We start from the raw sequence: 22,979 nt of genomic DNA, 5'->3' as shown, positions 1-22,979 counted from the left end.
TGGTATTCTAAGGATTCAATCCTTCATTCATCCTCGATGTGTAACACACTCAGACACACCCATGTCAGTATTAAATTAGGATGTGTATTTAGATGAGGTAGTATGTGGGTCACAAAACATCACTGTGTGTGTGAATATGGGTCAGAATACATCATACATCCCCTTAATCTCTCTCTCTCTCTCTCTCTCTTCCCCATGTGGGATAGATGGCAGAGAGACAGATTATCACACCCTGCTGGCCCACATTCCTGCCTTCCCCTCGTTTAATCATCCACCTCTTTCCTCACTCGTTGGGCTCTCACCATCCCTCGCTGTTATTGTTGTGGTCACTTGTTTGGGTCGCTTATCTCCATAAACAAACCTCTGACCCACCAATTACAGCCAATTCTGATTACAACAACTGCTTGTGAATTAAGGGAATTATGATTCAGAGGAATTAGGTTTTCAAATGCAGTTTGGGCAAATGTTATAGCATGGCATTATTCTTCCCATCCATCCATATTTCCCATCCATATATATTCAAATAAGCTAGATAGGTAAAAATAAAGGAGGTCATGGAGGGTTTTTTTTTTGGTGCCTCATCCTGTGTAAGTACATTAAAACCTGTCCAGGTTGTTTGACGTTAGCAAATCTATAATAATGTATGTGGGCAGTTAGATGTGCTTAACATTTTTTATTTTTGTTTTACAAGAAATTAGATTAGATGATCAATATCAATCTCTTTTTATATTAAGTGGAGAGGTGTTCATCTAACCTTGTGAATCAGCTGGATTTCTCGCCAGTGGTTCAGACCAATCAATCTTATAAGGGGGGAAGTACTGGCAGCTACAGGCATGTCTTAGGTGTGACACCAGCGAGAAGCTACTGTTCATTAGCAACAGACGTTAGCGTAGATGCTGCTATAGCATCAGTTATATCAAAACTGTAGAAAGAGGAGCAAAGAACGGCACTGAAGGTTTGGAAAAAGATGATTTCACTCTCCTCCTGACTGCCATTGGCAAGAGTTTGATTTACCAGCTAGCTTCGCTGGTAAATTATTTTTTTTTGGGAGCACCTGTCCTTTTGCAAACAGTTTCTTCTTTTCAGGTTAGGGTTCATATAAGTGCATAATTATGGTAACTCTTAAAGCACAGCCCGGCACAAGTTAGAGGAGCTACAAGTCACCTCTGACACAGACAGCCTCTGGGACTGGGATATGAACCAACTGCTAGTTAGTTCATAGTAAAATATTCTTGCAGTAGTTGGTGGTGTAGGTTCGGCAGTAAGAAGGAAGGGACGTGTTTAAATGAGCAGGTGCATTGGAGGCCTGGGAGGTTTACTGGGTGTCCTGTGGTCTGGTTGTGTCTATGTTCTGTTACAGAAATAACTGTATAAATAAATTATGCCTAAAAATGTGTTTTTCTACTTAAAAAAAAAAAAATGCAAATATAGATCACACAAACCCAGTGTGACTCTGGCATCTCTGTGGTGCAAAGCGAACTGAATATAAATCCTGGCAGTGACTGCAGTAATATCCTCCTATGATTGGTCAATGATCTCTGTTAATCCAGCAATAAACACTGCAGATGAAGTTATGATTGGTCAGAGCCAATGAAACATCTATACTGATTGGTGAATGAGCCTCAAAGATTCAACTCCAAATGGTCAGGTAGCACTTTAAATCCAGCTATGATTGGTCAATCACGACTTCAGCACTGCAGAAATCCATCAACTGACACACACACACAAACACACACAAACACACACAAACACACACAAACACACACCACAGGCTGTGTGCACCCACACACGTACACACTTGACCATTTCCACTGAGAGCATCTGGTGAAATTCAGGAAATGAGCGGCGATTACTTTTTTTCACCAGAGAGTGTGGCTCAGATCTATTTGCCGACAACGTGATTAATTTCGTCCCATCTCACCTCATAACAAGTCGCAACACAACTTCTGTCTTCCCCCCCTGCACCTCACACAGAAAACACAGCATACAGAGGTGAGTATTTCTCATTTTCATCTAATGAAATAGCAAATTTTGTAAGGGGTTTATGTTTCTAAATGTCTGCAACAGAACTAAAACTAAAAACTAAAACTAAAACTAACTAACTAACTGCAATATTCTGGTTTGTGATTTTTGTCACTGTCGCCTCACAGGTAGGTGTTTTTGGACACGTTTTCCCTGATTGACAGGTGTCATATTCAGCCGAGGCGGTCTGACTCGCTTTTCCCTTGAGTTTTCAGCTTGTTGCTCATTGTTTTCTTGGCGAGATTGGCAGAGAGCACTAAACCCAAACTCCAGACTTGAGAGCGTCTATTCAGCTACTACATCTGTCTTTATCCGTCCCTGCATGAAAAGGCAGAGCCACTGCTGAATCCATGCTGGGATAAACATCAGCACCACCAGCGTCAACCACACTACTGACTAATTCTATCCAGCATGTTCTACATACTAATAATCTGAGTTTAAGGTTTAAACAATCAATCCACAAAGATAACAACATACTTTACAGTTTTATACTAAAAGAAAATTATACAATAAATGAAACTCAATCAAACTGTAACTTATAAAAGCTACTTCAAATTAAACTTCACAAAGAGACATTTTCTAAGGTTTAATGAGTTTATGGAGTTGTTTCATCACCTCCCACAATTAATTAAGTTTTTTCGTCCACTGCGTTGTGGAAAACAGTGTGCGTTCAACAACACACTCAAAAACAGCCATATCTAGTGCGCCTAGTGTCTGGTTTGAACGTACTTTACTTTGTATGGATTTGGGAGGGAGTGCAGGGCTTTCCAGTAGAAGTCAGACTTTTCAAAACATTACTATTTTTCAGCTGAAACATTGCATATATAGAAAGTATAACATGTATACATTGATAAACAGAGGCGCACACATTCAATTTACTTCAGACATTAGTTGCGTTGCATTTATCCTCGGTTATGGGACTGGCTATGTGGTTAGTGCAGCGCTGCACTTTAAAAACACTTATTTCAAAAAACAAGACCTTTTGACAGCAGTCTAATGACTTTCCTATTATTAATAATCACTCTCATGACTTTATCAACTTTCTGTCCCGACTAGACAGTTAAAAGCTGTGAAATTGTTTTGCGTTGAAGCAGACATAGGGTTTGACAGACAGCCACAACAAACCGACACAACAGAAGATTCAGCTTTGGAAACTGTTTTGAATGACATATTGCGATATATTGCTAATGTACAGCATCACACTGTATATCAACTTTGTTCCAGGGAATTGTGGTCTGTCAATCCATCCGGTAACAAAAATAAATAAATAAATAAATAAAAACTCAGCAGGACCCGCCACACACAGTGACTCAGACAGATTTGTTGAAAATCTGTCTCTGTCTCCGAACCTACCAGACAATCTGCCTGAAAGTGTTTCCATCTGTTTTTCTGTCAGGTCTCTGAAGGAGGATTACGCCCAATCCAGTAAGTGCCAAAATAGCCAAAAGCCAAGGCCAAAATAGTCATAACATCATATCACAGAAGCCCATTTCACATAGACCCCTCCCTTATGAATTATAAGACTGTGATCTCTTTCTCTCCCCGACCCTCCTTGCCTCACACTCTGTCTTTCTATGTGTGATTCCCTCTATGGCTCTTGCCCTTTTTCTTATCACTCTTTATCTCTGTCTCTGTTTCTTTCTTTCTTTCTTCCTCCCACCTTCTCTCTGTCTCAGAAGTGCTGTGTAGGGGATAACGACAGGTGAGAAAAGAGTGGGGGGGAGAAAGCAGAGGGAGATGATGAAATAGAGGAGGAGAGAGGAGGCAGAGGTAATTTCTAATCATGTTAAAACAAGGTCCTGCACACACCCCTCTGTGCAGCCTTTTCCCCTGTGGACACACACACACACATGCACCAACACACACTCTTATGGATCGCATGGTGCATAACATGATATAGATGGTGCATCATGAAACGACTGAATCCTTTCATCTATTCTCAATCTGTACAACCATCATTTTCCAACTGATTCACACTGAAAAGCTGCTTAAATATGTAATTCTTCTCTTTACTTATAAAAATACACAAAAAAATATTGGTTGATTCACAAGGAACTGTATGCATATTTTATCTTATTTTCAATGACCATTTTTCAAAGCATGGCTTGATTTCTTACCTTCAGGTAGGAAAAAAATAAAAAATCATTTTGGAATTGGTGGAATTACTTCAGCTGGAAGAGGAGACTCAGGATTCAGGGATTTCCTCCCTGCCTGTGGACAAGGTGAAACACCTGTCCCAACTCAGTCAGGTGAATCTGCTAGGGACAGGTTAAAGCTCTCACACCCACACACACCTGCCTCACTGTGAAGGAGTAGCCATGCTTTGCCCCTGCTTCCTAAGAACAGCTGTGCCAACAGGATAGAACCACATCCCTTCTTCTGAACAGTAACTATTTTCCCTTTTCACAGTGTCCGTGTTTGCTTACTGGTCTCCAGGTTGGATCTTATTACGATGTGGGAGGTAGCAGCGCTTATTGGCAGCAGACCTCAAACCTCAGAATGAGCAGCTTCCCACAAGCAGTTAACTGCACCACCGACTCTCAGCTGCAGCCTACTACTACACAATCATAATCTGACTTCAGCAAGTAAAAGAAATAGATTTTATTACATTGTTTCAAGCAAGTTTAAAGTCTCCGCAACTTGATTTTCATATCAAATTGACTTTAATTAAAGCTAGTGCTGCCTGGACGAAATGAAAAAGGCCTTTAACAATCAATAGAGCTTTGGAAAATTGTCAGATTGATATGTAAGTATAAGTAAATAAGCTTAAAAACCCCCCCCCTGCAAGCGGTACTCTACATATCCATCCATCTAGCCATCCAATCATTCAGCATGGTGACATTGAACAGCTGAGCCAATACGTCCATTTCCAAATGACAGAGCTAATGAACTGAAGAGGAGGATGCAGCGAGTCTACTGAAGTCAAAAGGGAGCCAGCGTTAGTCAATATTGGCACCAAGACATTAGCAAAGACATTTACCCTTCACTTCTCCTTCCTCCCCGCCCCCCCCTTTCTTATTCTTTCAGCCGTTCCAAGCCACCTCCCTCAATTTCTCTCTCTGCTCTTCTGCTTTACCCCACTTCCCCTTGAGAGTGATGCCGTTTCCCCCCCGACACTCATTTCACTCCCTAAACTGTACCTTGTTCCTGTCCACTGCTTTCTTTGTTTCATCTATACCTCATCCTTCCTTCCTTTTTATTCATCCACGCCTCATCACCTCTCTCCCTTTCTTCAGATAGACAGACAGATAGACAGATAGACAGACAGACAGACAGACAGATAGATAGATAGATAGATAGATAGATAGATAGATAGATAGATAGATAGATAGATAGATAGATAGATAGATAGATAGATAGATAGATAGATAGATAGATAACAAAGCACTCACTTCTTTCCTGTGCTACTTGTTTTCTGACAAACACACAAATACACACACTCACACAAACTTGACCACCTGTGGTGTGTATTAATTGTCTATGGGCCCTGATGGGGGGTTAGTGAGGCGGAACAGCCTTGGTATTTGCTGACCTGCCGGGCCGTGAAATCTCCCTGCATATGCACATGCCTCATATCCATTTAAATAGATTTAAATAAACGACCTCACACTGTGACCAGATTGGACGCAAGCACAGACGGACGGACGGATGGACGGACGGACACAGAGAGATAGGTGGACGAGATAGAAGGCAAAATGCCGTTAAATGCAGTTTTTCCTTCCATTTCCATAAAGCATGGGAATGTGATGATTGATGGCTCGGCGGCGGGAAGGCGAGGCGTTGTGGCGCTCGCGCTGATAGATGGATAGATGATGTGTGCAGCGAGGGGGAACAGAAGGAGATTCCATTTCAGATCTGCCCTCATCTGATGCACGCCCGTGCCAGTGCTCTAATATGTAGATTGTGTTTAGCCTTTATCTTTTGCAGTGATATCAGAGGGCGGGGCGTGAGCACGCACGCGCGCACACACACACACACACACACACACACACACACACACACACACACACACACACACACACACACACACACCATTACCCATGGGCCCTTCCAGTTATCACTTACTGTGTAAACAGCAAACACACAAATACTAATTTGTTTAAATAACATGTAACTTTCTGTCACATCTGTCTTGTTCAAGGTTGTCCCTGAGTCCTGAGACACCAGGTGTTGGACTTTTACATCACATGATAATGATTTCCCTGTTTGTTGAGCTTGGACACTAATCGTTACGGTGTTTTAACTAATTTGACTAATAGCCTTGAAGAAAAAAAAAAAAAAAAAGAGAAAAACTCACTTTGCTTTTCAGTCGGATGGTTTCTGTGTAAACATGTACTGACTGACTTTACACCGCTTCCTAATAAGAAGACACATATGGATGTTTATGCTGGCAGTTGGCCACTGAGTGCCCTTCACTGTGGCACAGCAGCAGCAACCCTTGGGCACAAACAGATGCCATGTGGTACATGTCAGCCTACTCTGGCCACTCCAAAAGCACCCGAAGGTGGGTCAGAGTAAACATTGTTTATCTGGCAAAGATTTTTGTAGCACAGCCCTCCTCCATTTTGTTCTCATTTGGGCACTGCGACGATATTCTTCCTCTGGTGAAGGTGAGTGAGTAGCTGGTTGAGAAAAACGTGGAGCGAACATTGCAGCATGCAAGAAGTATTCATGTGTCATGGACCTTACACTGTTCTGATCTTCTACAAAGTCTTTCTCTAAAAGGGCAAAAAAGAAACTTTCAGCTCTGAGTTCAAAGCTAAAACCTGGACATCAGCAAAACCTTAGTGCAATCATGGATATACTACATTTCAGTGAGGGATCTTATGTTGTCAGCAAACTCTCCTCAGTCTTATACATTTCAACAAGTCCTCATATCTAAATGTGAAATCACTATTCTCCACTAGTTTGGTTATGTTTATGCAACTAGGTTAAAGTGGGAGTCACTTTTCTGCATAAAATCCCTTGTCCTAAACTTGATCTTGAGTTTTCAGTCCTGGACAACTCATCATAGGATTTCCACTAAATTTAATGAAGCTATAGTGAAAGCTCAATCAGGAAGACTATCTTCATGCTGACTCTTCTTTTTTCTATTGCTCTTTTCCTTTCCTGCTTCCAGCTCAATCCGCTGACTTGAGTCTTTTCCCACTTAAGAGTTCAACCGATCAGATTTTGCCATGACCTCTGTAAGCCAATTGTCTCATTACTGTCAAACTGTGAATCTGTTCTTTTCCTCTTCACTTGTCAAATAAGCTTCTCTCTTGATTGAAACAGTTCTAATATCACTGTGAGTCCTGCAGGTTCACTGTACGACGAAATACCAGCATGAACATCATGGCAGCCACCGAGCAACATCCTTGAAAGCACACGCAACAACCTAGCAACACCATAGCAACCATCCTGAACACCCTTGCAACTTAACTTCAAAAAATTTAAGCAACCACCCAGTCAGTATGTAATATGGGGAAGAGTAGTAAAATATAAAATGAACATAAATCATGAATGCTGTCTAACAGTTTTCTGAACTTTTCTTTATTGTAAGAGCTGAATACGCATTATCTAAAATAATAGGGGGATAATGGGAAACTTCTGGAACATCATAACCTCCTGATATCCAGCAATGTGAGATATTTAAAGGGTAAACTTAAAATAAATAAATAAATATAACTCAACACGGCTTGAGTCACTGTCTCAGGTGTGTAAAAATACTACATTTTCCACTAACGTCATGTTCTAACTTATTCATCCGTAGCTGCACTCGGGAACCAGTCTTTTTGTAGGATGACACAGGGCTGTGTAAAATGTCAACCTGTACAATACACCACACGAAGAAATACCTTGGCGTATCTATAGAGCTGCCCATCCCAAAGCTTTTTATCTGTCTCTGCGCTCTGTTCTTTTATTCATTATTCTATTTCTTTTTCCTAGGAGGGAAGCACTGTCGGTGGAGGTCTAAACACCCCGGAGCGGACGGAGGGATTTCAGGTGTCAAGGGAGAGAGAGAGAGAGAGAGAGAGAGTCAGAGAGGGATGTGAATAATAGATCAGAGAGGGGGAAAGAGAAAGTGGGAAAGAGTCGGGAGAAGAGAATGAGGGAGACATAAAAGGTGGGAAATGGAGAGAAGTGAATAGAGAGAAAGAGAAACAGATATAAAAGGGGATGTCAAAAGGACAGAGGGAGATAGGGAGGGAGAAGAGGGGATGCATGGGAGAGAGAAAGAGGAAGGAAATAGGATAGACTGTTTTCTTAGAGGGCAACCATGACAGGAAAACACACATCCATAAAAGTCATGCATCCATCCATCCATCCATCCATCCATCCATCCATCCATCCATCCATCCATCCATCCGTCCATCTGTTCTTCCCTCCTCCCGTCTCTTCCCTGTCTCCAGTGTGGCCAGGAGTTGTTGCATAAGACAGCGATTCATCTTTTATTGAAATGGGAAGCTTCTATAAATATGTCCACCTTGTTCTCTGGAGTTTAAAAGCTCAACCTGTAATGCAGCTAAAAATAGACAAAGGATACCCACAACAACAACAACAACAACAACAACAACAAATCAAATTATACTGTGAGGCCCACAGGACACAACTTCTGTTCTTTCTTGAATTATTTCACAAGGACTCATGTGTCTTCTCAAGTGTTTCCTTTTTTTTTTGACAATAAATTATATATATTTTTTTCCCTTCAGAGACTTTGTTTTGTTTGTCTGCTGAGAGAGGCCTGCTACTTACTGTTATATAGAAATCAAATGTTGACTGATGTGACTTAAAAGCCAAATGCTGATGTATTTGTACTGAAGCTGCCAGCTGCCCTAAATGCACCAATATTCATTATCTTTAAACGTGTTTCCCTCAGAAGTATTAAGAAATTATCAGGAACATCCAATATGATCCAGACTGAATAATCAATATTAACTGCAGGTTTTATCTACTTCTCAATACCTGACTGTCCAACATTTAACATGTCAATGTGTTAAGTATTTCATATACTGTAATCCATGGGGCCACAACATTTTTATATAAAAAAAAGAAATGTATTTTTGTGTTTTCTTCACTTTAGTTTAAGTACTCTTAAGTAAACTTTCTACAGGAAAAAAAAAGTTACAAGGTTCATTGGGATAGTAAATATATTGGTTTATCACTACAGGGTGTTTGGTCTGACTGTTTTTATATGTAAGCCAATAAAAACATGAGTACATATGGTATAAATAGAGTAAATCAGAGTTTAGATGTGTACACCCCTGTTTATAATCCCATATGCTATCACCATTTAATTACAGTGACAGCTGTTCAAGAAAACAATAATTAGCCAATCAATACACCTGGGATTTTTCCTTCATTTTAATAATCAGGTTTCATCTGATATCAAATTCTAATAATAATTACTGTCAAAACACACACGCCTTTCTATTTCGCTGTCTTGTATTTTTGTTTCTCGCATGATTCCCAAGTACATTACAATGTAAGAATCAGACTTTGTGTCTTTCAAGAAAGACGTATTCCCCTCTCAGTATCTGCAGAGCAAATAACACTTAATACCAGGAGACTAATTAAAGCAGAAAAACAAAGAAAAAGGTTGTTGATCCTTACCTGAGCAGATCAATTTCATCAGCATGAACCCCTGTTCACAGTGTTTCCTATTGGCACATCTCAACAGGCAGGAAGCCAACTTCAACTGGTCTCTACCAAGCAGAGCGGCTAAATATGTAACTACAAAGACAGAGAGAACGAGAGAGGCAGGCACATCAGTGCATGGAAATTGTGGGGAGCAGGCGTAAAGGGAGCAGGGAAAGAAAACAAACAGCAGGCAGGTAGATGGAGACTGAGAGAAATAAATGAAGAGAGTGAGAGATGCTGTGTTGTTTTACCAAGAGACAAAGAGAGCGAGGGAGGGAGGGAGGGAGGGAGCAGAGACTGATGTGCGAGTCACAACCTCCAAGCCCGGCTGTTTATAAAGCCCCAGGCAGAGTGTGTGTGTGTGTGTGTGTGTGTGTGTGTGAGGCAGTCAAGTGGCCACCCACGCCACCCTGTGTGTGAATATGTGTGTGTGTATGTATGTATGCGTGTGTTCATTGCTCTTTCCGGTACATGACCACAGGGTTCAAATGTTCCAATCAATACCTCAAACACACACACACACACACACACACACACACACACACACACACACACACGTATAAATACATACATGCAAATGCTACTGCTTTACTGCAGGAGTGTAATACTGCCTACAACTGCTCTTACTACCATTAACAATACCTGTCATAGATATTATAAACACACCTAACAAGAACTACACAAAAAGTACTGCTTGTTAGATTTTATACCAAACTTCCAGTTTGCATGCTTCCTCATTTTACCAAGAACTTAGTCGTCAGAAAACAGACCCACCTCCTATCTCCCCCTCGTCCTCTGCTGTGAGATGAGGACAGCACCTTGCACAGTGGCTTGCTGCCATTGTGAGTACGCATGCGAATGGGTGACTGAGAGGCCAATCGTGAAGCACTTTGGATAAAAGCCCTATATAAATATAGTCCAGTTGCTACTTAAACATAGATTTAAATCCTGTTTATTCTCTTTTCTAAACACAAATAACTTTGCAGTTTCTATGATGCAGGACAAACTAGTGCCATTTAGGCCTAAATTTAGCAATTGCTGGGCCTCCACCAGCTCTGACGCAGCCCTGCCCTCCTGCTCTACGGTACATCAAGTTGTCTTTCCTGCCCTGTTCTGTGATCCTTCTCCACATACCCCCACCTAAGCTACAGGCACATGTTACTGACGCTCACAACCGATACTGGACTTTTTCATTTCATTATCTTATTAAAGTTTTTACTACATTAGTATCCGAACCTGTTATAATCATACTGTTGGTTTATTATCCAATTAGTGTGTTTTCAACCTTTTAGTTAATCAGGGCAGTTTAACTGAGAGCCAGGCTTTCTCCTGTTGGAGGATCATGTATCTAAGGAAGTTTTATGTAAGTTTGATGACTTCCTGTTCATGTTTTTGTAATCTCACACAGCTCCTGTTGCATCACAACCCATCCAAGTAGGAGAAATCTCTCTGAATGTCCTCTCCTGAGGCTTCTTTTATTTGTTCCTCATGAAGAAACATTAGTTTTTCTTGTCTGAGAGAGCTTCTTTATCTTCTTATGGATCATCAACAAAGGTATAGAACTATAATAGATGTGGGCCTATAGAGCCCCATGAGATGTTGCATATGGTAATGGTCTTCACAAACAGACCAGAGTTGGGTAAACACGTCACATGTTGTCAAACATATTGTCGCTGTCAGGTCAAAGCGGTGAGATGTCAAACTACACTTACTGTAATTCTGATAAATCATGCACACTGTGTATGATTTAATGCTCACTTCCTGTGTACAGACACAGTGTGTGCGTGTGCAACTCATGTGAACCTACGATGCGTTCTGCTTTGTTGTTACATAACTGTCCCTGCTCACACAGACAGATATTACAGACAACACACTCTGGCAGCGAGACTTCTCTCCCCATCTCCCTCTCTCTCACACACACACACACACACACGCGCACACGCACGCACACACACACACACACACACACACACACACACACACACAGGGTTGTTCTCACTCCGCTCTTGTACTGTTGTGTGTGAGTGAGATAAAGAACAGAACTCACAGGATTTGTGTCAACTCTAACCCGACTGCAGGCGAGCTACAGAGGAACTGCTACAGTACGAGGGGTAACACAGCCTCACCTAACCTCCTCTACGTTACAGTAAATGAAAGTTAAAATAACATTAAAAACATACGATCACACAACAAAATTTTTTGTTAGGCCACAGTGTCGTGTGCAGGGTTTTGTGCTGATTATTGATACATTATTATGGTAATGATGGACTCACAGTAACAGGCTATTGGTCTAATTACTAATTTAAATACTTAAAAATAATAAAGATATAATAATATCTGTTTGTTTCTTCATTTGTTATCATTTTTTGATCATATTGATTCATACTGATTATATAATCCCAGGAAATATACCTGTTCAATGTACAAAATGTTAGTTGTTTTACTGATATTTTATGACGTGCTGCTTTCGCTCCATGTTGCAGGAAGATCAAGTGCTGCATTAAAGTATCTCCATAAGCTGATTACTGTCACAAAAAACTGAGCCTCATTTTAATGGAAAAGTTGAAGTTTTATATGATTTAACGAGGAGCTCTTGTTTCAGAGACATTAGATGTAGCTGTGTATTATGGGTTTTTAAGAAGGGAAAGGAAAATAAACAACACCAGATCATCCAAACAGAAATATAACCTCAAACATGCAGCACTGATATAAAAAAGTTACTGTTGTGGGGGAAAAAAAGAGAAACAAATGAATATTATTCTCTTTAATGAAGAATAAGTGAGAGGGTGTTCAGAGGGATTCGGATTTTTATAGACTTGAATGCTGTTTCAAAATGGAAATGATGTCATTTCTCTCCAGACTTGCATTGCTTATAGCTGCCAACAGGAGGCTACTGCCAATTTCACAAAATCGCGTAGAAATGTCCTCAGAGAGAGTTTGGTTGGAGATGAAAAGCTTCTGAAAACTGGACAAGCAGAGCAGAGTAAACACTAATAATTATAGAATATAATTTCAATTTCACAATCACAGAAACTCTGCTGCTACTTCTCTGCATGCAAGACAAAGCATGTACACAACCGACTGTCCTATAGGGATGAGGTTGGAGTTTACACCTTGATTTAGTGTTGGTTATTTAACAGTTTTAGTTGCCTTAACTTAAACAAATCTTGATCATAGATGTAAGCAGATCCTAAAACACTCCGGATTAGTTTTCAGAACAGCACCTTCAACCAAAAATATCATGTTCTGATCACTTTTATATGATGAAATGAGCAATGATAGAGCAGTACATTTTAATGATGACATCTCATCATTTAGGTTCCAGGCCATTGAAAAGGTGACCTACCTATCTACCTGAGAGAGGTGGTAACACTGATGACACTCTTAATAGAAGATATATAAGTATACTGGATATTCAATTTGCAAACGCTATCCCCCAAAGGACTGAATGACGATATCCCGTGGCATGTGGGACATAACATACAAATCACTGTCAATGATTGAAAGAGAGAATAACCGTCACACACCTGCGCACACAGAGATGGGTGGAGCATTATCTGTTTAAGATCATGGTTGTAAGAACTGTTTAAAATACATCTGATGAAACATTAGGATGATCAATAAATCGTGAGAGCAGTGTGCGGGTTATTCTTCTTTTCAAGACCGATGTGATAAAATGGGAAAGACCACTGCAAAAAAAAAAAAAAGCAAAGCAAAAGTAACTTGTCAAGTTGTCACAAAGCAGACGCTGTAACTCATACGCCACTGTGCAGAGCTTCTAATACTCCACAGATTACACAAAAGCAGCCGATAATTGGGGGAGAAAAAGAAGGAGCGACTGAGGGACGGGACCAGTCAGAGAAAAAGAAACTGAGGGAATCAGGTATTGTCTGTAGCCACAACAGTACTCCATCATTTCCTCATCTCTCTTTCTGGTATTCCCTCTCTCTGATGCTCTCTCTCCCTCTCTCTCTCTCTGTCCCTCTCTCCCTCCTCTCATCCATCTCCTCCCAGCTCTCTCTGACAGTCTATTTGGCCCACACAGCCCTGTCATCCATTCAACCTGTCAGTCCTGGCAACGGCACCAATCTCACACCGACTCGCGTTTGTAAGCCGGGGCAGTCAGAACCCGCGGTGAGAGCGTCCGTGCCGTCGCTGAAAGCCCGTGTGTTTAACTCCCGTGGCGGTTTCGGTCACGGAGCCGACCCCGGAGTGAGAAGGTCAGAGGTTCAGTCCTTGTGGAGCAGAGAGTTCATCAAGGTTTTCATGCAATCCACATTTAACACCGCTACTGTATTTTAGTAACTTTTGCGGACTTCGACTGGTAATTTCACATTATTTTACAGAGCTTGGCCCAGTGGGATGTGGGAGCATGACTTATCAGAGTGGACAAGGCTATAACAGAAGTGATGAATCAGATTTTAAACCAGTTGTCTTGGTAACGGTAAAAATTTTGGAAGTAAAAACAAACATGGACTTATCTAATGTGTCCGTTTCTATTGCCAGTTTCACTGTGAAATTACTTGTGAGTCCAACTACCTTGAGCACAGTAAGTCCAACTTTAACAAGAAGCAGCTTTTCCTTTCCTGTTTAATAACATGTCTGTTGCTTAATCCTCATTAAATTATTTACATGCAAACAGAAAATGAATAAGATCAACGTGTGTTTAGATGATTACCTTAAAATTTCATGCCAATTTGCTGCAATCAACACACATTCTTCCTTGGTTTTTCATATTTGCACTGAGACACTACTTACACTCCACTAACTACTGTAATATACATCTATGTTAAACTGAGGCTTTATGAACTCAAGCAATTATATCTCAGAATTATATATCCAGGGGTTAATCTCATTTTATTGAATTTGTCAAAGGGCTTTTTGTAGTGTCGACCTTCATGGCTGAGTGCAGAGCAGAAGCCACTTAGATAACATGGTAGGGCTCTGATATCCTCTGGGGAGCCCGGTACTAAGACTGTGTGCTGTCCTTTCGCTGTGAAGCTTTTAGATCAAACTGTCAACCACTGTCACTGGAAAAGTCACATGTGCTAAAACTGGAAATGTGGCTTTTATCACAAGGACACGGATAACCACACTTCTGCTACATCGAGGGAATTACTTGTTAAATGTTTTATTTTTATTATCTATTTCCTTTTTTTCCCCCCAGTTCAAATATTCTCTTTTTATCTTGACTCGTGTGGTTTTATTACATCACCTGCACCTGTTTGGATTTCCTCTCTTTTATAAGCCTAAATAGTTTTTATATAACTCAAACACACTGATGGATCGTGTGGCATGGTAATCTGGCAGGCCTCCCTCTCCGCGCTGTTACTGTTACAGTAGGGTTGTAAGGCTACTGTACTTCACTGCTGAAACGAGAGAGTGAAAGTGTGTGGGAGGAAAGCCGAGCGAGAGAGAGAGAGAGATGAGTCGATCCAAAAATCACTATAACACGCCTACAGTAGTCCTATAGGAACCTACAGTGTGTTTGTGGTACTCAATAGTGAATTTGCTTAAATAAAATAATTTGCTTGAATTAAATATCAAGTCTATAGCGACTTCTTGTTGGTGAGAGTGTCTGTAACACTCAGTAACAAGTGTATTTTTTGTATTTACATTTGTTCTTTGATTTCCCTCCTTTGTAGCATGTCTGTCAAGAATTGCTCATGGATGATCAAATAGAGTGAGATCTGATGACTCAAAAGGACATTTCATAATCATCAAACCATCACTTGACCTCTCATGTCCTATGTGCAAGCTTCTGATTTCAATGTTTTTCTACACTTATTTTTTCAGGTTGTTCCTTTTATTCCAATATACAGGTATATTTAGAGCAGCGGTGGAAGGCATGTTCAAATCATTTACATAAGGTAGTAATGTAGTAATTTTAAAGTACTCATTTACAAGTCTGTACTATTAGGCCTATAAGTTATTGGATTATCTTTACTAAAGCATTCCTGTGTAAGCTGCATTTTCATGTTATATGACCATGGTGGAGCTAATTCTAAATTCTTTATTTATTAGAAGAAGTAATAATGTATTATACTTTAGAAACTTATCATGTTTTTTGATGTATTTTTATTTAATCGAAAGGTTAACCAGCAACCACAGGTGACAGAAACAGTACATTTAGTGGAGTATAAATATATTATTTGCCTCTGAAATGTAGTGGAGTGGAGTTAAGTAGCATAAAATGACAATACTCAAGAACAAATACCTCAAATTTGTACTACACTTGAGTAAATGGAGTTAAATGTCAGCAGTCACTTAGCTGACAATACTTTATAGTGTGTTCATATAGTATCCTGTTTGTGTACCTATTGAAATATTACATAATATTACTGTTATGCAGTAGGAGGTAAAAGACACCATGAAGATAATGTCACTATACATTTGCCACTGAGTACCAAAGATATTCAATGCAAATGCAATGTCCGTGCTCGTGTCATATTTGTGTAGGTAATACATTTCTTATAGTTTCAGGATGAGCAGAGAGAGACAGAGACTTTAGCTTGGGATGGAGAAGGAGAGACAGAGAGAGAGAGAGATAGAAAGACAAAGAGAGAGAGAGAAAAAGAGAGAGGCAGAGAGTCCGACATTGGTTGCTTACCTGCAAAAATGTATGAGTATGTGTCCTCGCGCTGGCAGGAGTCCTTTCATCAGCTCCTTAATGTCGCTTCACATCACGGACAACAGCAGCAACAACATCCCAGACTGTCACCGAGTCCGAAGGTCCTCCCCCTCCTCCCGCTCTCTCTCTCTCTCCTTTTCTCTCTCTCTCTCTCTCTCGGGACTTGGCCCACCTCCTCAGAATAGCGCTTCGTTAAACTCTCGGTGATACCCGAGATTTACCCGCACGATGATCAACACTGAGCAGAGAAGCGCTCCGATCGTCCGAGCATCCCCCCTCCGAGCAGTCCCGTCCTCACCACCTCGATCACCATCATCATCATCATCACCATCACTGTCACCATCCTCCAACCCGCAGAGCTCTATATTTCTTCATTCCTCTGTCCACAGTATCATCATCATCATCATCATCATCAGCAGCAGCAGCAGCAGCAGCAGCAGCAGCTATGAGCAGCTTCTCTCTCCCGCATCCTCATCATCCTCGTCTGACTCTGTCCTCTGGCTTCCGCACCGTGTCTCTGTCCCGTGGCTCGTCCCGTGGCTCGGCTCTGCAGCCCAGTAAGTGTGTCATGCCTGGGAAGAGAGGCGCACCATCCAGGGCCGGCACACGACGACGGTGGGACTGGCAGCCAGGAAATGCCTCGTGAAAAAACAAATAGCAGTGATGCCCTGAAAAAAAATTAGAAAAATGATTTAATGTGCAGAAATCAGAACTTTACTGAATTCATTGAACTCACACAGGATTTATCCATGCATTTAAGTACAGGTACAGTTTAGTCCTACACACATGGTAGGGAAGTTTTAATATCATAATGATGCCAAAAAATAAACTGAATTACAGGCACAATATGGAATATTGTAATTATTATTATGACTGCATTCCCTAAGAGATTATAAGGTGATATAATAGTGGGTATGATAAGGCACTTTAACCACAAGTATCAATATAGACTATTTGTCAAAAGTATGTGGACACCCCAATCCACATCATACATATCTTACACAGAAGAGTGCTTAAAACTTTAGGGCAACATTTGGAACAAAGTCAGTCCCATGATTAGGTGGTTTTCCCGGTTTGTTGAGGAAGAACTTGACCCCGCAATCAAGAGAGCCAAAACAAAAACAATCCGGCCACAGCCATTAGCCCAGGCTAGCATAGCCGTGACGTGCTCTACAGCAATGTTGGCCGTTAGCCTGCTAGCTATAGCAACCTTTGCCGAACACGTTCATGCTATCAGTAACAGCAAGTTAGCAAACGTTGTCATGACTACTGTAGCCGGTCACTCGTCAAAACAGACATGTAACAGTATGTATCTATCAAATTACTTACATATCGAGAAAAAGAAAAGAAAGTCAGTTTCCGAGGGTGAAGCTGGAGCTCTTTAGCAGCTCGTAGGTTCGCCATCCTGGTAAAGCCAGACCAGAATTGACTCCACAATCGGACTGGGAAAGAAATTCATCCTTAGTCTCGTGACATTAATGGAGCTGTTAAAAACTTTTAAAACCTTAAGGGTTATTTTGATAGGCTACTAGCCGACCTGCCGGAACTGTACCATCTCACATGTGGGCGGTTCCTTTGTGTTTCTAAAAGTGGGGAGGGGCCAACGTTCAACAGGTGGGACTCACCTGCACTAACATGCACATGCACTGGCAGACCAGATACCAAAACAAATAACAGAGAGACTTCTTTCTCTGCTCAGCCATTATTTCACATCTCATTATATCTTTGCGTAGAAAATAGTCGTTTGCCGCTATATTATTGTTTAAATCTAGTTTACAGGGGCTTTAAGCAACAATACATTAAGTAATGTTCAGATGTCCACAAATTTAAGATTTGTACACCTATGCTGAATCCACACAGATGATTTTAATTATTCTGGCTGTGACCTCTGGAAAAGGTCAATTTTCAATAAGATTTAGGGGTATAAAATTTTGGAATTGCTTTCTCCATTTGGCAAATAACTGTTCCTCAAAAAGATGCTTAAAAGACCATTTAACTGCTGTTTTATAACTATACCCCATGTATTACTGTCCATGTAGTTATGTCTTCTTTGTTTTGCTCATATTGCACACACATCACATTCTCACATTTTCTGCTTTTATTTTGATATTGATGTTATTATTGCTGTTAATTTTATTATATAGCCTATATTTTGAATCTATAAGTTTCTAATAATTTTTATATAGTCACATTATTTTCTTGTATGTTTATTTAGTATTTTTATAATTTTGTGATGTTTCTACATACTGAGGTGGAGACTCTAGATAAGCCCACTGGGCTTTTTGCCAGTCCCTGCACTGTATGCTGTTTGTTCTCTTTGCCATTTTCTGTGTATTTTGAATTGTACAAAAATAAATAAAACTAAAATCTACCAACTGTTTGACTGACATCTCCCTGCTTTTCCTTTGTTGCACCTGTTAGAGCAGGACATATTACACCACTATAGTAGACCTTCTTCACAGCACATATTTTGTCAATAAAATGAATGATAACTGAATTCCATGTAGTTGCTTTGGGACACTTGAACAGAGCCATAATTAAACACCTGTATGACAAGTCAAAATGTCTTCTGTGGAAAAATTCTTACAACTACATGGAGTCCATGTAATCATAATCCAATAACCATAATCCCATTATATCTTAACCCACCTTGAACTCGAATAGAGGTTTAATCAGCCAGAATTCAAAACACAGTCTTTAAAAACAAGTAGCATGAAAATCCTGACAAACTGCATCAAATTATCCCATTTTTTTTTATTTGTAACTGGTGTTAAAAATTTCCTTTTAAATATTACATTTATTCAAGTCAGTTCAAGTACAGTCTTTAGGTTTCCTATCCAGTACTTTAACTCCCTGATATTTCAGAGAAAAATGTAGTTTTGATCTCTATGATTTAAATTCAGCATGAGATATCCACACGAACAGCTGTAAAATGTTTTCAGGAACAAAACATGGTTTCAGCATAAGCATAGACATACTTCTAGACTGCATCTAAAGGTTTTTTAAGGTGTAAGAATTTGGAGAATATTCCCAGTTTCTTAATGTTTTAACTAATATTTAGTAAGTTTCAGCTTTTACTTTTGATGCTACCAATATTATTTGTTTCCTTCCGACTGGAGTGAAACAGGAAATCTTACTCTTCTTCTTCTGCTGTATACCAATCTGTATCAAGATGCTCCTCTGAAAAAAACAACAACATAAACATAAAATACAATACAAAATACAATTGAATAAACATGAGATGGACATTTCCTACTCAGACATTTTTGAAAGGGAAAATTCAGTATGGCTGCCTTGGCATGATCCCCCTTTTTTTTTTTTTTTACAGTCAAAATACCATAAAGCAGAGTCAGCCTAATACATTTGATACAGGGTGTATTTTGTGCTTTAAACCACAGTGTGGCGACAGAGCACTGCCAGTTTTGCTGCCAGTTGGCAGTTTGGCTTTTTTAGGTTGTGCTGTTTTCTCCCTGTGGTGGTTAATAAATTATCCATTATCTCATTGCTCATGCACATAAAGCGTATCAGAGATGCTAATTAACCAGATTCAAACCCACAAACAGGCAAAATATTCCCTTTTGACCTGGAAACTCTGCTGCAGTGACACTTTTTTCTTGTCCTTTAAAGCATTTTTTTTTGACATTTTTATGAGATTGGAGTAACAATTTCTAAAGCATACAGAGACATTGTAATGCATTTAATCATATGCACATGTTAATATTGAATCATTCAAAGGTGCTGAGAGGTAAAAACATACCACAGATCAAACCTCAGCAGATCAAAGAAAAGCTTTGTATTCAGTAGCACAGTTGTTAGTGTAAATAGATGATTTTTGCATTATTGTGACTTTAATTAAAATCCATTTGGCTCCAGTTCAGCTCTTCTAAACTGTCCAAGACTCTTTATATGGTTAAAAAAAAACTATTTTCCTTTGCTGCACTAAGCAAAAAGGGGCAAACATTTAGAATGAGAGGATGGAGAAAGGGGATATCCTCCTCTTCACATTGTTGTGAAGTATTTACCATTCACAGACAGGACATAAGTCAAGCACTTACACTGGCAGTCATTGTTGAAATCATCCTTTGTGTATACAGTATGTTACTTTATGTTACTTCGCACAAAACCACCTCTCTGAGCTGATTAGTTGTCAGAACATTCCTAGTAATGTCTCTCCCCCCCCCCCAAAACATGGAACCACATCGTGTCTGGTTCCATGTTTTTGGTTCCCCTGGGTCTAATTCCAGCAAACACTCAGCGAGATGTTGGACCTTGGCGGTGTCTCCATCTGCAACAGCTCCTGCTTTTGCAGCGGTTGTTTTGAACCCCGGTTTTATTTGTCAGTGTGTCAGTGGGATGTTTGATGCAGATGTGCTTTTGTGATGGTTGACTGCAGTGCTTTTCAAACCAGGAATGAGGACCAGGAGTGTTTCCAGTGGGCATCCACATGGGAGGGGTACCGGTATATTTGAGTAATCCTGCTCTACCGTGACTTACAAGTAGGGAATTGAACCCCCAGATCTGGCGGTGCCACATTCTAACTACTTAGCTACATGCCACAGCTTTATTTTTGCCTCTATAAAAGACACAACCACATCTGCTTTACCGACCAACAGAGGACATGAAACAAAAGACAAGCCAGACATAAATCCTGACACACATTGTGAGGCCAGAACCTGTGTGTGCCATGGTGTTTAGTCTGTAGATGCTTGTGTTACACCACAGTGGAAGAAAATATTTTCCCTCCTCCTGTAATAACAATGGAGACAGGCTTTTTATTTATGAGATTTTATGAAAAGATATGGGCAGATGTTTCACAAATAACCCGAGCTTGTCTCAGACAATGGACATATATTCCTCATGTTGCATTGAATGGAGAAACTGTTTTTTTCAACTGAATTTAGCCTCTAAACCTTACAAACCCATTTAGAAACCCACTGGAAATTATTCTGACTTCCTGGTAACATTCCAACATTTCCAGAGACCCCAAATACTCCAAGTCAGGTGTAATTATCAAGTAATTATGTGCACCAAATTATGCAAGATGTCTAGATTTTTGCATTTATTGAAATTGAAAATATTCCTTCAAATCTGTTTCTCTCAAAGTTCCCGTTAAATTGCTTCGAATTGAGAACATTGTCCAGCCTTCATCATAAACTCAAGATCCCATTTATGTGGTAATAAGTAGGAAATTCAAGGTGGATTTTTTGAACCATTTTTTCTCTACTTCCCCCTGAATCATTGGAGATCTTGGTAATGTTTGTTGGGTCTATAACTAGCATTTGTATTGAGTCGCCAAAGGTCTGAAATGATAACAGCACATGATTTGATTTCTTTCCTCACATGTTTTGATCGCAGCTGTGTGTTTCTTCCCTCCAGGGTTATTTTGGTAGAAGTACATCTGTTGACTGAAATGTTTTACAGCGAAAGGCTTATGTTTCTTCATACACTAACAATACACAGAGTATGAATTTATTACATGTTTTGAGAGATGTGAGATGATTGCAAACCATAACAAATAAAAAATATATAAATGAATGATGTATAGCAGTGGAAGGTATCTAAAGGGGGATTTTTTTTTTGGATGCTATGAAGCTGCCAAAGGCACATTTCTGTAGAAAGTCATGCTCAAACCAGGTACAAGCCAACAGATGAGAATACCACGGTGAAAAATATGCACGTATCAAACACTTGTACATAAAATCATGTGATGTGTGTGTAATACGGAAAATGTCTGAAACGTGCACAGGTAGCTGTGCCACTCTCTCACATTCATTTGAGCTGTTTTTCATGCTACTAGAAACAAACATAACTGCTCGTGACAAGTGCTCTCTAACTGGATTACATACTGTGGTCATGTAAACAGCTACCCATATCAACTCCTTTTGCATGTAAACACAAACTGCAGCCCACTTCAAAATTCAGACTTTCTTTGATCAGGCTTCAAAGGATTATCCATTCGCAGTCTCCATGTAATTGTATTCAAGGATAAAGCACGCCTCGCTTTAATAGTCTGCTTCTCTAGTTTGACCGTAACGCAATGTTTAGCATGTTGCTGCCAGCTGGTCCCGTCCCATCCTCACCACAAGTAGACCAAGGCTGAGCTGAGGTCGAGGAGGGAGGATTAAAGGAGTACTTCCAGGAGATGGAGGTACGCCTTTACTCCTCTTTCGATCATCATCTTTCTTTCCTCTCAGCCCCTCTCCTTCCTGTAGACATCCGTCACATCTTCCAGCTATCCTCCTCCTCGCCTGAATAACTGATGACATTTGGTGACTGCAGCTCACAGGACTCAGTGAAAGCTTTTTAAAAGCAGCCCTACTCCTTATTAGGTGGAATTAGAGAGTGTTATCATAGAAGAAATATGAGCGGCTGCGTGGTAGAAAAGAGGTCACATGCTGAACCACATCGCTGAGAGTCATGTAGTGGTTGTACTGTCCCTGTCTCTTATACACATCTTCCATCAGAGACTTAAACAGAAGGGAATTGTGGGTAGAGCAAATATTTGAAGGATGGAGATGTAATGCAACATCTCCACACACCTTAAATAATTAATATTTGATTAAAAACAATGAATTGTTATTGATAACTTTCATATGTGTGTACACTTGTAACTTTTTAAAACACATTGAATTGTCAGTGTTTCACAGATAGGTAACATCGAAACGCAAACTTTCTGTTTATTTATTTCATTATTAGTTTATAAAGG

At 40.1% G+C, this 22,979-nt stretch overlaps 1 protein-coding gene across 1 annotated transcript in view; it reads right to left on the bottom strand.

Moving 5' to 3' along the window:
* The window catches only part of bean1 (brain expressed, associated with NEDD4, 1), a 44,202-nt gene extending 27,442 nt beyond the window's left edge, over positions 1-16,760 (bottom strand). The window contains exons 1-2 of the mRNA XM_023393489.2: positions 16,253-16,760; positions 9,616-9,735 (exon numbers count right to left, since the gene is read on the bottom strand). Of these exons, the coding sequence (XP_023249257.1) occupies positions 9,616-9,640 (25 nt within the window). The 5' untranslated portion in view covers positions 9,641-9,735; positions 16,253-16,760. The remainder of the gene's footprint in view (positions 1-9,615; positions 9,736-16,252) is intronic.
* Positions 16,761-22,979: the final 6,219 nt, after the last annotated feature.

This window comes from Seriola lalandi, unplaced genomic scaffold, assembly GCF_002814215.2.
Source record: "Seriola lalandi dorsalis isolate HSWRI2012SDOR001 ecotype SW California unplaced genomic scaffold, Sedor1 jcf7180002054937, whole genome shotgun sequence".
NCBI lineage: Eukaryota > Metazoa > Chordata > Actinopteri > Carangiformes > Carangidae > Seriola > Seriola lalandi.
Note: the sequence above shows the minus strand (reverse complement) of the source record. Positions and strands in the feature narration are given on the sequence as shown.